General features: G+C 43.1%; 6 protein-coding genes across 10 annotated transcripts; 4 read left to right on the forward strand and 2 right to left on the reverse strand.

The window, feature by feature from the left end:
• Positions 1-1,854: 1,854 nt before the first annotated feature.
• On the reverse strand, positions 1,855-7,300 carry LOC6596530 (transmembrane protein 189). 5 transcript variants are annotated; one of them, XM_026987883.1, is made up of 6 exons: positions 7,085-7,300; positions 3,740-3,953; positions 3,447-3,658; positions 3,167-3,385; positions 2,932-3,101; positions 1,855-2,865 (listed from the first exon to the last, which is right to left on the reverse strand). In XM_026987883.1, exons 2-6 carry the CDS (start codon positions 3,948-3,950, stop codon positions 2,775-2,777), a joined length of 903 nt encoding a protein of 300 aa, XP_026843684.1. In that variant the 5' UTR covers positions 3,951-3,953; positions 7,085-7,300; the 3' UTR covers positions 1,855-2,774. The 5 variants fall into 5 exon arrangements, with proteins under 5 accessions (XP_026843684.1, XP_026843683.1, XP_026843681.1 ...); XM_026987882.1 differs by having other exon boundaries at positions 6,726-7,118; XM_026987880.1 differs by having other exon boundaries at positions 6,512-7,118.
• Positions 7,301-7,504: 204 nt separating this feature from the next.
• On the forward strand, positions 7,505-8,224 carry LOC6596531 (28S ribosomal protein S18b, mitochondrial). The gene is made up of 2 exons (XM_002021692.2): positions 7,505-7,802; positions 7,865-8,224. The coding sequence occupies exons 1-2, from the start codon at positions 7,534-7,536 to the stop codon at positions 8,184-8,186; spliced, it is 591 nt and encodes a 196-aa protein (XP_002021728.1). The 5' UTR covers positions 7,505-7,533; the 3' UTR covers positions 8,187-8,224.
• A 75-nt stretch (positions 8,225-8,299) lies between these two features.
• LOC6596532 (pyridine nucleotide-disulfide oxidoreductase domain-containing protein 1) lies at positions 8,300-9,768 on the forward strand. Its single transcript, XM_026987546.1, has one exon. The coding sequence runs from the start codon at positions 8,310-8,312 to the stop codon at positions 9,726-9,728; it is 1,419 nt and encodes a 472-aa protein (XP_026843347.1). The 5' UTR covers positions 8,300-8,309; the 3' UTR covers positions 9,729-9,768.
• Positions 9,703-10,395, reverse strand: LOC6596533 (transcription initiation factor TFIID subunit 13). Its single transcript, XM_002021694.2, has 3 exons — positions 10,313-10,395; positions 10,177-10,251; positions 9,703-10,120 (listed from the first exon to the last, which is right to left on the reverse strand). The coding sequence occupies exons 1-3, from the start codon at positions 10,355-10,357 to the stop codon at positions 9,830-9,832; spliced, it is 411 nt and encodes a 136-aa protein (XP_002021730.1). The 5' UTR covers positions 10,358-10,395; the 3' UTR covers positions 9,703-9,829.
• Positions 10,396-10,510: 115 nt separating this feature from the next.
• On the forward strand, positions 10,511-12,736 carry LOC6596534 (protein nessun dorma). Its single transcript, XM_002021695.2, has 3 exons — positions 10,511-10,685; positions 10,759-12,262; positions 12,326-12,736. Exons 1-3 carry the CDS (start codon positions 10,541-10,543, stop codon positions 12,486-12,488), a joined length of 1,812 nt encoding a protein of 603 aa, XP_002021731.1. The 5' UTR covers positions 10,511-10,540; the 3' UTR covers positions 12,489-12,736.
• On the forward strand, positions 12,703-13,850 carry LOC6596535 (PI-PLC X domain-containing protein 2). Its single transcript, XM_002021696.2, has 2 exons — positions 12,703-12,835; positions 12,896-13,850. Exons 1-2 carry the CDS (start codon positions 12,760-12,762, stop codon positions 13,765-13,767), a joined length of 948 nt encoding a protein of 315 aa, XP_002021732.1. The 5' UTR covers positions 12,703-12,759; the 3' UTR covers positions 13,768-13,850.
• The last annotated feature ends 12 nt before the right edge of the window (positions 13,851-13,862 follow it).

Genomic DNA, 13,862 nt, shown 5'->3' on the forward strand with positions numbered 1-13,862 from the left:
AGTACTCAACGAATTCCCAATTGAGAAGTCCCAGTTTTAATTTTGTTACCAGGTCGATTGAAAAATTACCTATATTTAAAGAAGAATATATACAAAAAGAGTGGTGATTTTGAAAAAGAAAGTAACCGTGTTGAAGAAAATGTGTCTCCCACACAAAATGCACATTCGTGCTATATGGCAAACACTTGATTTATGTTATTTTCTAATTCATAAATCTCTTGTCTGCCATACAGCAAAATGTGTGCTCTATCCTGATGCATCCTATGCTGGCTTAGATCAGAATCTGAGTAACGACAAAGAAGTAACCAAATTTCAATTTTCTTACCAGTGTGGATTTGTAAAACGTTGCGTTTTTAAACTCGTATTGCATTTCCAATCTGGCAAGTTAGCTTGAACATCACCTGCGCTTGAGAATGATGTCTTAAAATAATAGAAAGAAAACTGTGATTTAAACATTAAAAGTGATTTTGGGATGCAAAGTACCGCAACTCAGATCCCAAACCTTGTCGACTTTCAATTCGTGCTTGCAATCTTTTTTGTGGCAACTTTGCTTTAAAAAAACATCCAATAAAAAAACAGTTATTTGGTGAAGAAAATACCACAATCAATACTCTATAACTTTTAAGTGCTCTGCAAATTATTCTCGTCTAATTATGATGTAATTATATATATATTATGATATTTTGTAATTCATGACACAATTGTTGACTACAAAGCAAGATATGAGTACTCCACAAATAATGATTAAATGAAAATTAAGCAAACACTTCAAGTTTATTACCAGTCCAGATTTTTTAAACGTTACTTTCCTTAACTCGTATCACAATTCTAGCCTGGCAATTTTGCTTGAAAAATACCTCCTTTTAGAACATTTTGAGATAAGCGCACAATTTTCAAGTGATCGAAGACAGTTTAATAAAGAAAATATTCATTTTGCATTTGGCTTTAGAAACACAAAGCATGTGTGGTATTTTAACTCATACATATCTTGTGTTTCTAGATCAAATGTGAGTACTCGATGAATTCCGAATTGAGAAGTCCCAGATTTAAGTTTTTTACCAGGTCGATTGAAAAATTACCTATATTTAAAGAAGAATATATACAAAAAGAAAGGTGATTTTGAAAATGAGAGTGTTTCCCCGACCAAATGCACATTCGTGCTATATGGCACACAGTTGATTTATGTTATTTTCTAGTTCATAAGTCTGTTGAGTGCCATAGAGCAAGAAGTGTATCCTCATGTATCCTTAGCATGGCTTAGATCAAGATATGAGTAATCGACGAATTCTCAATTGAGTAATTCCAGTTTAAAGTTTGTTACAAGAATGGATTTGGAACTCTTTGCCGTTTTTAACTTATTAGCATACAACATATTAATTTCAGACGATGATCGCTTTATATCGTTGTACTGAAAAGAAGTGAGCCCTCGGCAAGATGTATGAGCGATTTAAGCCCACACTTTCAGTTTGTTAGCAGCTCCGGATCACAGTTCTTAACTGGCAACTTGGATTAAAGAACAATTAAAAGTGGTTTTATGATGTAAAGTACAGCAATTGATCCACTAGCCTTTTTTATTCGCACTTGTATTTTTTATGGGTGTACTTTTCTTGAAAGATTTATGTTTTTTTATGCCATTAATAGTTCTGATTTTAAAAATAGAAGTGATTTGAGATATTTTTTAGCACCATGTCTTCAGATGACTCCAAAATTAAAGATACTCTGCTCATTTGTTCAATACATAAGTTTGTGAGGGCCCTTTACCTTCTTTAATATAAAATTTTCTTCTTTATGTTTCCACAAGCTTCAAAATGGCCAATGAGTATGTTGTCACATCTTCAATAACGAGTACGGTAATTTCTAATTGAATTAGGATCATAATTTATTTTACTTGCATCACAATTAATATATTGCTCTCTTAGAATTTAGTGTACTAAATTATATAAGCAACTAACTGCTGGCACGCTTCACAAAACAACGACGGCAGCTGCTCCACACTGTACATACAACTTTCCTAAGCGGCCAGAGAGATGCGAGTAGCTGGCTCTTTTTGGTAACAAATTTTACAAATACATATAAGTAAATTCTCCCTTTTCTAGATTGCACTAAAGTTAATACATGCCACTAAAAGTGTGTCATTAGCTTATTCCAAAACATTGTGTATGCCTCTTATACGAGTAAAAATCGTTTTGTAAGTAACTTTCTTGATTGCATACAGCGCCTAATCGTCTAGTCGTAACTATTTGTTTATAACTTATCATCGTTTGTATATATGTATCTTTTGCAGGCTATGACGCAATTTTTTGAGAATGTCTTTCATTTAGGATCTGGGTATAAAAATCATTTCCTCTGTTTAAGCTTATGTATAGGGGATTTGTATTGCATTATGCATTATTACTTCTTCTTTTTGTAAAGATATCAAAATGTTTTAACAAGCGTTTGTTTCATTTCACTATTTAGTACACAGGTATACATAAGGCTCTCACTCGTAAAAGAGATCAGTGATTGTGGTTCTTTATGCGCTTCTAGTGTCTAGTGTATGTGTGCGAAGTGTTGTCCAAGGCTTAAGCTTAGATATTCAACTATTTGTTAACGAACATTGTGAGGATGCAACTAAAAACTATGCGATTTCTTCAGTTGACTTCATATACATACATATATGTAATCTGTTCTCAATTTAAAGCTACTTTGTTGTGCAAAATAACATTTTTTATAAATATAAGGCTGCTTTTGGTCCAGGATTTCCTATATACAGTCGCTGAGGGTAGCAAAAAGCATTATGTGAGTTTCTTGGCCCATTTCATATCATCGTCGCGTGGCTTTAGGCCCGTAAAATGCTCAATAACAAGCTCAAAAGTAGACCAGAATCTAAATGACAAAAAAATGATCACACATGAAAATGAAGGTGAATTTAAGGAGGAACACGCCACAAACCTTATACGTTCCAGCGGCCAATTCAACCATCCCGTGGTTATGCAAAAGTACGTCTCATGCGGTGCCACATGATGTATACGATGATGCTTCCTTGGCAGAATAATGTGACAGCTTTGCAGTAACAGAACCCACCGTGGCAGACCCCAGTAGGTATGTGACCATTTGTGAATCTATAAAATCATTAAATTCAAATTATTTTTCATGAACGGAATAATATGTTTGGATGAACCCTCACCTGATTTGTCATGGCCACAAATATGGAGCAAAGAAATACATAGGCTATCCAGCCAAAATGTAGCTGAATCTCGCTGGGCGATCGAATGTAGAAATAGTGCGCCAAATACCCAAGGATGGGTATTCCAACCATAAAATTGTCACCATTCGTTTCAATGAAATCGTGGCGCGTTATGGATGTGGGATCCAAGTGATGCTCGCGAAACGGACGCAGGAAATTCTAAGAAATAATAAAACCATATAAGAGAACCAACTGATGATGGGAGCACCTGCATGCATACCCTGCCAATTAGGGGCAAGTCCACAGAACCCCAGGTATCTGCTGCCCAGTGGACCAGACCAGAAGCAAAGTCTGCTGTTATGATGCCACACAATGCGGACACAATGGCCACACTAATCCTCTCCAGTCGCATGTGCCGGACAATCAGTATCAGATTGATGATCATGAGGCCTATGCAGGTGTACACGCAAATGATTTCCTGGGCCCGCTTTCCTATGGTAAGGATTGTCGGATTGTGTACAATATGAAAATGTTATCCAATTCGCCTTTCCTTACAGCTATATAGATCCTCACCTGGACTGTACAAAGAGGCCAGCTCCTGGGCGCCCTTGTTCTGTGGTCCCCAACGTGGCGCCGCCGATGGGGGAGCCACATTGGTCGCTTTGAGTACCTCCTGCCTCTGATCGGATTCTTGGTCCTTGGTTGTGGCTGGCGCTGAATTTCCATTGGGATCATCCTCGTACATGGAGTTGGCCAGAATTTCCTTGTCGCTCTTACCCGCCATCGTCTATGAAGAATGGAAAAATGGTTGCTTAACTGAAGAGCTTGATGGAGGAAACGAAACAACTTCAAGGACTTAAGGACGGTCCCTGACTAATGATTGGCGACGTGGCGTCTGTATTCAATGTCAGGCCATGGCCTGGGAAGCCCAACAGATGGACCCCTCCGAAGCGAAGCGAAGCCCTTTTTCCACATGCATAATTTACGATTTTTATGGGAATAGAAGTAACAAAATACAAGCAACCTAACCAGATGGGCGAGGATTATACTAAATACATATAAATTGTTTTTAAAAAACCGTTGTTATTGCAGGAGCCCGAGTATTTCCTTCAGAGGGTGTCAACGAATGACCTCTGCACAGGAATCCCTCTCCCCTTACCCCAGCACATTGTGGCGTTGATGTCATTAGGTCCTCCAACTGCACTAGGTCCCACACCGTCTGCATAGTAATACCTGCCACCGAATGGGGCGACGTGTCACGCAATATTTTTGGGCTTACGGCTGGTCCGTGGGGAGCGACGGAACCCACTCGAATGAGTTGTCAGTGGCGGAGGCGCGCCGCCGCGCCAAAGGTGCCTTAATTAGGCAAATTGGTATTTAAATTGTTGTGAACGCTATCTATCCCTGGAGGTTGGTTTGGTTTGGGGTCCACAACGATATGCAAAGGATTGTATTTTTAGCAGGCTATTTGTTTCTTTGTTATAACATTCTTTATGTTCTCCAAGAGGTGTATTTTTCGATGACAAATGGCGCATAAGCCGAAATGTGACCAGTCTGATGTATTATATTAGAACACATTTCCATTTAGGCTTTAAAATTTATTTAAAAAAAGAGCTTTGTATTTTAGATTATGGTGTTTGCGATTGTGGCCATTCTAGAAAGTCTACTGTAGCTAATAAGTAGCTTGATAAGTAGAGGTAACTAATAACTCGATCTTTATCAGTGGAATTTTCAATACTTTCCGGTTTATGACTATAGACCCATACCATAATAGTTACACAACTATAGAGCCGTTCAAACAACAATTCATTTTACTAACTATCCCTAAAATAAAGGAAATATTTAATCAATTAAAAGCTTTCAATCAATGACCTATAAAATACTTGGAAAATACATTCAAAAGGCATAAATGTAATTACAATAATTAGGTCATTTATAACTGGAAATCTATAAAGAAAATTATACTCGAAGGTGTTCGAACACTGGCCATTAGGGAATGTCGTGTCCCAAAGAAAAAACACATTAATCAAAACTGGTAACAACTTATTGATAAAGCAGCCCACCAGCTGCTACTGACCCCCTCCGAGTGTAAGGAACTTCACGAGGGATTGACAGACTGGTGGCGGCACACGCGTGGGCATTCACTAATGTTACCGAAGCCCCGAGAAAGCGAGACACGAAGGACATGAAAAGCAAAGCTCTATAATCTAGGCAGTGACTGGAGCCCTGTGGGGCCGTAAACAAACATTTCCTTTTGACGTGCAACAGAGCGCAGGATAAACAAAAGAAGGCAGGAAGAAACACCAGTAGAGCGCCGATTCAAATTTCGAAAATAAATGCCAAGTGCCAGAGGAGTGGGCGTAGGTCGGGTCTCCATTAGGGCGAAGACCCTATAGATCCTACCCTCTCTATAGGGCGGAAGTAAAATGGGAAACCGAAATGTTGTATGTAAAAACGGCGACAACAAAATTATTTGGCGCCGACTCTAGTGGGTTTGCGGCTACCCAGCAATTGAAGAGTATAATATAAGAGTAGAACACGGACGAGAATTTTTCCCCGTTGGAAAACTATAAGAATAATTAATCGAGTGGTTCTGGACTATTTCTACCATTTTGATAGACTACTTTAATCTCCCCCATATAACCCATTGTGCACTATCTTAATCTTTTAATTACACTATTGTGTACCAACTACGCATTTGTTAGCTTGTGAAACCTATTATCGAGGGATATATTTAGCTTTCTAACATATCGTCCATTCTTATTACAGCTGTTAATCATACCAACTGAAGTGAAACACTAAAAAAAGGGCCTTAAAATTCCTCACGAAGTACTCTCATAGTCGGATGCAATCCCCCCACCGTATCACATAATTTGTTTGTTTGCTTGTGAAAGGCATAAAAATAAAAGGGGGCGCACATAGCACAGCCAACAGGTATTAATTTGGCACAATGTAACTACGATTTTCGTTTGGTTTGTGGCGCTGAAGGAAAATGGCAATTTATTACACGAAATGCGCGAAAAGTACTCCAACTCCAACAAACTGTAAGAGAAAGAGTGTCAGAAGTGAGGAGCCGCCACCCTGTTTTTGTCAGCCTGCTTTTCGGGTGAGGTGACCGCGCGACATGCCACACTCGCTCTCTCATTCAAACTTGCGGTTCACATAGCGGTATTTATAGCACTATTATTTTTGTTGCCCTTTTTTTCTGTTCGGTTTTTGCAATTGATAAGAAATTGTAGTGTGGCTGGCTTGCATATTGCACGGCTATTACGGGCCTGTACGTACGGCGGGGTCTCTATTTATAAAGGCAAGCAAAAGCAAGGCTCTCGCACTCACCTGACTCACCTTTCGAGGGGCGAGACCAGTAATGTTACTTGGATTTGTGTGTTAGCTGCTAGTTCTACGAAGAACTTTACGATTCGGTCATATACTATGTGGTAGGGCCTATTTTTTACTTGGAAACAATTAAAATCAAAATGACCGTCTGCTCCGATATTGATTAAAACAAACAACAAATTTATGCATGCACGCAAGCGAAACTACTGGTGGGTATTACTACCAAGTATTGGATGAATTACGGCCAACTCCCGGGAACGTCAATGCTTGGCGGTTGTGTCGTATGCCGCCACGGCAAATGGCAAATAAATGCTGGTAGTAGAAGTTCCTTTTATTATACACGTGATTTAGGGCTGCCTGCCCCACCACACCACAACTACAGCAACAGCAACAGCAACACCACGCACTGGCGACGACGACGACGACACGACACTCCGTTTCCGCTTGCAGTCAACGCTACTTTGCACCAGTAAAATCCGAAAGAAACTAAAACTAAAACGGACACTGGCGGCATTTGGCTGTTCATTCATGCTATATTTTCGTTTGTGTGTGTGTGAACATGTTTACCATTATGTTACTCACCGCTTTAGAAATTATATTAGAGTTTTTGTACCACTATTATTTGTGATTGTATAGTTTTTAACAATAATTTAGAATTTTGACGTATAAATATTCGCAAAAACACAGTTAAGTTCATTTAACTCTCGCGCCTCCGACAACTATCGACAAGGATGGATATCGATGTTTCCGATGTTATTTTTAAATTACAGATTAAGAAGATTAAGATTAAAAAGAAACAATATTAAGTAAACAATTATATTTATACATGCTATTCATGGTGGTGCTACCAGTTTTAGTTTGTTTATGTCATAGACGTCATCTAATTGTACCATCAACTAATTGTTTTTCCAACTCTAGTCGATAGCTTTAGTGCTGCCAACCTTTTTTTATCTGATCAGCTGCTCGCCGGCACACATTCTGCTTGTTACGTCGTTGCGTTTTTGGAAACAATTCAGTTTTAATAACTTAAAATGTTGCCCATTGCGCGAGGGATATACAATGGTTTGGCTAGCATAACGCGCAACAGCCGGGGAGCTTTGCATACAGCCAGCGCCTTCAGATGCAAGGCTGCAACGGAAAATGAAGCGGAGGCGGTCGATGGCGAAGAGGAGCCAAAGAGCTCTGGTCCGGACCCCAAAGATCGCACCCAAGTGATACCTGTGGAAACATCAATACGTTATCTGAAGAGTGTCGCGTATAAGGAGACCTATGGCGACGATTTCGTGTGGTCTCAATATCGGTAGGAATCATTCTCTGACTCCGACAAACATTACACTGATATTGAAATATACTCTTTCCTAGGCGCAACCACAAGGGCATGTATGCGCCACGCAAGACCCGCAAGACTTGCATTCGCCAGGGCAAAATATCCACCGGTAATCCTTGTCCCATTTGTCGCGATGAGTATCTCGTCCTGGATTACCGCAACACGGAACTACTGGAGCAGTTCATTTCGCCGCACAATGGAGAGGTCCTCAGCTACTCGAAGACGGGTCTATGCCAGAAAAGTCATTTGCGTTTGAGGGTGGCGGTGGAGCAGGCCCGGGATTCTGGCCTCATAACCTACGATGTGCCATTCAGAGAGTATGACTACAACGAGTTCTATGGCCAGCAAAAGTCCTAATATTAGTTAATCATATTTAATAAACGATTGTTAAAAGATTTGGTTGATTGAATATCCGTTATTTTGAGGTTAAGTTGAGCATCAGCTGTTGTTTATTGTTTTGATTTTCTTCTGTTTTTGAGGATGTCGCGCGACTGCAACTTCTTGGTCGTTGGCGGTGGGATTGCTGGCGTTAGTTGTGCCGAAACATTGGCCATATGCTGCCCCTCATCGTCCATTTTGCTGCTCACTGAATCCAGCATTGTGAAGAGTGTTACCAATCTCGTGCCCGTCGCCCGCTATCTTCACAAATTCGATGTGCGGGAGAAAGATGTCAACGAAATTGGCGCCAGCATAGCAACAATTGTGGACCAACTGGAGTACATCAACAGCCGGGAACACTGGGCACGCACCAAGACGGGTGTTATACTAAAATATCGATACATCTGCGTGTGCACCGGAGGATCACCAAAGTTATTCAATTCCGGCCATGCCGAGTCACGCATCATTGGCATCCGCGATACTGATTCCGTGTTGGAACTCCAAAAGAGACTGCTCACAGCCAAGGATGTCTTGATTCTGGGCAATGGCGGCATTGCCAGTGAGCTGGCCTACGAGCTGAAGGATGTTAATGTCCACTGGGTGGTGAAAGATTCGCATATATCCGCCACTTTTGTGGATCCGGGAGCTGCGGAGTTCTTCCAGCTGGCCAGGAGTGAGCTGGAGAAGCCAACAATCACGGAAACTGCCATTAAACGGATGCGCTATGGTGAACTCACGCCCCCAGACAAGAAGGAGAGTAAGCAAGGAGCCGCTTTGGGTCCGGACTGGCACAGCAATTACGATTTGAGTGGCGGTTCAAAAGATGCGGGCAAAGTACTGCCGAAAATGTACTACAAATCGAATATAGCGGATTACCATATGCTCCCAGAGGAAGGAAGACTTAGTATTAAGTTGAGCCACGACGATGGTAGCACGGAGAAGCTGACCTGTGATTTTATTGTGTCTGCAACTGGTGTCCAGCCACGGCATGAGTTTGCAACTGATTTCCCGCCAAAATTAGCAGACGATGGCGGGCTTTCTGTGGATGAAATGATGAGGACCGATTTGCCAGATGTCTATGCGGCGGGCGATGTCTGTTCTGCAGCGTGGGAGCCTGCTCCCCACTGGTTCCAAATGCGCCTGTGGACACAGGCCAGGCAAATGGGTTCTATGGCTGGACGCAGTATGTCCGCCGCTTTCGAGGGAGAGCCCATCTATCAGGACTTTTGTTTTGAGCTCTTCGGGCATGTGACGCAGCTGTTTGGCTACCCTGTAGTACTTCTTGGCCGCTTCAATGGCCAGGGTCTGGGCCGTGACTATGAACTACTGGTTCGCTGTACCCGCAACAAGGAATACATCAAGTTTGTGCTGCAAAATGGAAGACTGCGCGGGGCCATTATGATTGGGGACACCGATCTGGCAGAGACCTGCGAGAATCTTATATTAAATGGCATCGATCTGGAGCCGTATGGCGATGATATACTTAATCCTGATATTGACATTGAAGACTATTTTGATTAATTTATTACATTATACAGCATTAAAGACCATGTATCTTAAATCTAAACTAAGCTTTAGGAGTGGCTACGTGTATGCCCTGACTTGGTTTTCTTGTGCCTGTGTCATTTGAGTTTTCCCTCGTTTCCGACGTATTTGATCTCATCGAAGGCCTTTCGCGCCTTTTTCAGCTCCTCGTTCATGGTCAGCAAGTCCTTGACCCTTGCGTATTTGCGTTGATCCTTGCGCACCAGAAAGATAATATCCTCTACTTGCACGCGACCTGTCCGCCCAATTTCCATGGCACGATGTGTCGTCTCTGCTATATATTCTATGACCAGATCTTCGAGCAAATCCACTGTCTCCGTATAGGGATTTTTATCATCGCCAAAGCCAAACATCATGCAGCGCAACTCCTGCCGAGGTCAAAACACAACAATTATACAAATTACATTATGTGAATTCCACAAACTTTGCTAAAAAGGCGCTTCCTTCCCGAATTTGTGGCCACCAATTGCTCATCATCGGCATCGTCGTCAAAGTTGAACTAAAACAGGACAAAAGAGAATCTTTACACTTGCAAATAATTCGCCAAACACTTTGCATACGTCTCCGCCCTCGAAATTCTCTTCAGGCATGTTGTTTGAGGCCATGTTTTCTTATTTTCATAAAATTTGTTTGTTTAAAAATGTACTCTACTTTGAACAGCTGTACTTGACCAGCTGCAGTGTTGTATGAACAGAGTAGTCGATCTATCGTTATCGAGGCCGCATGTCAATACACTCATTTCAAATTTTTCGACGCTACACCGTCTTGTTGCCATAAAAAACATAAGCATGGAAGTATACACTTTTGAAAAATCCTTTTTGGAGCGCCTCAAAGAAGCCGAGGCAGTGTTGTCCTGGGATGGGGCCGTGATGCCCGCCTCCCAAGTGCGATCCGAGTGGAAATCCTTTGTTGAGCTTCAGATTGAACCAGCAGGTAAGCCTCCAACACAAAGGCGCATTCAATCGAAGGCTTAAATGTGCACACACACACACATGTGTTTATTCAGGTTGGCAGGCGATCTGGAAAATACCTCGCGTCATCTGCGAGGATCTCAAGCTACGATATCCAACCATTGTCTATGGGTATGTTGAGCAGGTCATATTTGACGAGCTGAAGGCGGTGTTTGTGGTCACAGCCGTGCAGGATAATGATGTTCACTTGCCGGAGAGCAACGAGGTGTCCTTGATCGAGCTGTGGCCCACCATCAAGCAGGAGAACGAAGCCCTAAATGTGGACACCACTGCAGAGTGCATTGATCGCCTGCGCTTCTTTTACTGTCATGTCTGGATGCCGTGGGACAAGGACTATGATGACGATCGCGATTGGGTGCAGATGCACTTGCAGGCTCGCATTCAGTTGGCCTGTGATCTGAGCAAGAATAAGCTGTCTCGCCCTCTGGCTTTGCACATGCGCACGCTCCTGATGGAGGCCAAGTATATACAGCAACGTCTGGAGTATTTGGAACTAGATCTGAGCGATGCCGAGGTCGAGAGCGATGACGAGGCCGTCGAGCTGAATGACAATGCCGCCGAGCCGGCAAGGAAGCAGCCCAAGCCAGGCAGCGCCAACGGCAGCTTGAATGTATCCACATTGCCCGTCACGGATCTGATGTGCCTGCACCTGCGTATGGCCATTATTCGCAGTGAATTTGAGATTCTGGAGAATCCCGAAATGAGGCGTGCCTACAGTGAGCTGCAGTCGAACTCCCTGAAGCGTCATCTCTTGCAGCGAAGCGTGGGAAGGCTGACGGAGCTTCCTCTAACGGAGCGTACTCCCATTTGCCATGTGGTCACAGTTCCGGGCAAGCTACAGCAGCAGATGGACTTGCTGACGCTGGCCAAGGAGCAAGTGAAACCGGACACGCAGGTTCAGTTGGCCAACACCTTGCAGGATGTTCTGAGCATATGCCGGAGCGACGATGATATTTTGCTCTCACCCGGCGAGCATACAATCAAATTCCTCGAACACCTCAACAACAATGGCAGCCTCAAGGGGCTTGTTAAGTCCGAGGCCATATTGGTTGCCGAACCACAGCTCCCAAACTTGCCTGTAGTGTGCTCCAGCGATGAGGAGAGCACTCTTCTCGTCATCGATGGGAACTACACGCTCTCGCACCTAGTTCTCGACTGCCGTCATGTGCGCAGGGGCATTCTGCTGCGCAGTGGAACGCTCACCGTGCGCGGGTGTCGTCTGCTGGGCGACGGCAACTCCAGCACTCAAGAAGGCATTGTTTGCATGCCGAATGCCAGCGTAGAGATGCGTGGCTGCATCATTGAGAACTTTGCCGTGGGCATTTCGATGCGGCCTCGCTCCAGCGCAGAGTTGGGCAATGTTCAAGTGAAAAGCTGCAATACAGGAGTGGAGCTGCTGGACAAGACAGTTTCGTTGAATCTACAGGGTAGCAAGTGTAGCTTTGACAACTGCAAAATAGGTATAATGGCTGATAACTTGGCCTTGCCTGGAAAAGAGGATAAGGTGCTGGTCCTAAGGCAATACAGCGAACTAAAGCGGTAAGAATGGAGTGTAATATTCTGTAAAATGGTGTCAATTGCTAACTGTATTTTGCCTTGCAGCTACAACGACAACAATTGGCTGGGAAACTGCAATTTCATGGATTGCACAAAAAATGTGCGAGTTTTCAATAAATCTGATCAGCTGCTGGCTCAGCATTCTCAGCAACGTCTCCTAGACGATGAGCTGGAGGGCGAAAACAAAGAGAACATTGATACTGCTTAAGGACAACTAATGCTTATCACAATCAAACTCGGTTTACGTTAATAAATTCTATAATAAATAAAAAAGCACAATTAAATATAGGCGGTAAAATATCGGAAAGACCTACTATCGGTACAAACAGTATCGATACTTACCTAGCTAAGAAAGTGACCATCTGGCAGCACTCTTGGTTTGTTTACGTACAAAAAGATAACTGTAGAAACGCCCCCAACAACATTTGTACTATAAATAAAAATATTTTAAACGAGTATTAGACAATACACATTGCACCATGTCCAAGGAGCATTGGATGCGCGACCTGCCGCCCGAATTGCGGGACATGTCAATAATTAATTTGGCCATTCCAGGTATGAATGAGATCATCATTCCCAGCCACTTAATGAATATCACGCGCGTATCTAGTATAGGTTCACACAATTCCATGACCTATGGAATAAACGGCAGCTCCCAACTAGCGCCAGATGCGGAGCCAGCTATCCGACGATGGTATCGCTTCTTTCCCTGCTTTGTACGTCGATGGAGCAAGACACAATCCTCCAGCATCATAGAGCAACTGAGTCTCGGGGTTCGCTACTTCGATTTAAGGATAGCTCAAAGGGACGAAAAGTTCTACTACTGCCATGCCCTGTTTGCCATGGAAATCTTCGAGCCGCTAATAGAACTCCGTCAGTTCTTGGACAGCCATCCTGAGGAGCTGGTCGTCCTGGATATGCAGCACTTCTATGACTTGACCCCGAACCACCATCAGCAGCTACACAAGGAGTTGATACAATTCTTCGGTCATAGGCTGTACTCCACCACAGAGGGCTCCCTGCTCGACTGCACACTGAACCGCTGCCTGGAAATGCAACGCCAGGTGGTGATCATATACCGAAGATGCCCCATTCCGTTACCGCTGCGCTTCTGGCCCAGCTTTGCCTGGCCCACTCCTTGGCCGAACAAGGCGAGCGTGAAGAAGTTGCAGTCGTTTCTTGAGGATTCATTGCTCTCCCGCCAGCCGCAGCAGGGCTATGTGTCCCAGTGCCTTATCACACCAACTGGTCGATACATAGCCTTTCGGGTTTTCTTCTCTCTGAAGCGCACAGCCAGGCGTGTGGATAAAAAGCTTTATCCCTGGATCACGGAACAAACTCCAGGTCCCTTTGACCCGAAGGAGAAGCCTCGTGTAAATGTGTTTCTAGGTGATTTTGTAGAGCTTAAGGACGGACAGTTTTGCAATTGGGTAATGGATTTGAACAGCAAACTGGAGCCGGAGGAAGAGGACGAGGCAGCTATTTGATGCTATATTACGTACAACAAAGTGTTTTCCATTGGGTGCTATTATTTTATTTTTCAAAAACCAATATACAAAATATATATATATTTAAAAACATA

This window comes from Drosophila persimilis, unplaced genomic scaffold, assembly GCF_003286085.1.
Source record: "Drosophila persimilis strain 14011-0111.01,24,50 unplaced genomic scaffold, DperRS2 tig00000124-arrow-pilon, whole genome shotgun sequence".
NCBI classification, from domain to species: Eukaryota; Metazoa; Arthropoda; class Insecta; order Diptera; family Drosophilidae; genus Drosophila; species Drosophila persimilis.

Coding starts and splice junctions, on each gene's coding strand:
- LOC6596532 (XM_026987546.1), top strand. CDS start 8,310: ATGTCGCGCGACTGCAACTTCTTGGTCGTTGGCGGTGGGATTGCTGGC.
- LOC6596535 (XM_002021696.2), top strand. CDS start 12,760: ATGTCCAAGGAGCATTGGATGCGCGACCTGCCGCCCGAATTGCGGGAC. Junction 12,836..12,895: donor AATTAATTTGGCCATTCCAG/GTATGAATGAGA, acceptor TATCTAGTATAG/GTTCACACAATTCCATGACC.
- LOC6596534 (XM_002021695.2), top strand. CDS start 10,541: ATGGAAGTATACACTTTTGAAAAATCCTTTTTGGAGCGCCTCAAAGAA. Junction 10,686..10,758: donor GCTTCAGATTGAACCAGCAG/GTAAGCCTCCAA, acceptor GTGTTTATTCAG/GTTGGCAGGCGATCTGGAAA. Junction 12,263..12,325: donor CAATACAGCGAACTAAAGCG/GTAAGAATGGAG, acceptor TTTGCCTTGCAG/CTACAACGACAACAATTGGC.
- LOC6596530 (XM_002021691.2), bottom strand. CDS start 4,391: ATGCAGACGGTGTGGGACCTAGTGCAGTTGGAGGACCTAATGACATCA. Junction 3,386..3,446: donor ACTTGCCCCTAATTGGCAGG/GTATGCATGCAG, acceptor ATTATTTCTTAG/AATTTCCTGCGTCCGTTTCG. Junction 3,102..3,166: donor TTGTGGCCATGACAAATCAG/GTGAGGGTTCAT, acceptor ATGATTTTATAG/ATTCACAAATGGTCACATAC.
- LOC6596531 (XM_002021692.2), top strand. CDS start 7,534: ATGTTGCCCATTGCGCGAGGGATATACAATGGTTTGGCTAGCATAACG. Junction 7,803..7,864: donor TTCGTGTGGTCTCAATATCG/GTAGGAATCATT, acceptor ACTCTTTCCTAG/GCGCAACCACAAGGGCATGT.
- LOC6596533 (XM_002021694.2), bottom strand. CDS start 10,357: ATGGCCTCAAACAACATGCCTGAAGAGAATTTCGAGGGCGGAGAC. Junction 10,252..10,312: donor AGAATTTCGAGGGCGGAGAC/GTATGCAAAGTG, acceptor GTCCTGTTTTAG/TTCAACTTTGACGACGATGC. Junction 10,121..10,176: donor GGAAGCGCCTTTTTAGCAAA/GTTTGTGGAATT, acceptor TGACCTCGGCAG/GAGTTGCGCTGCATGATGTT.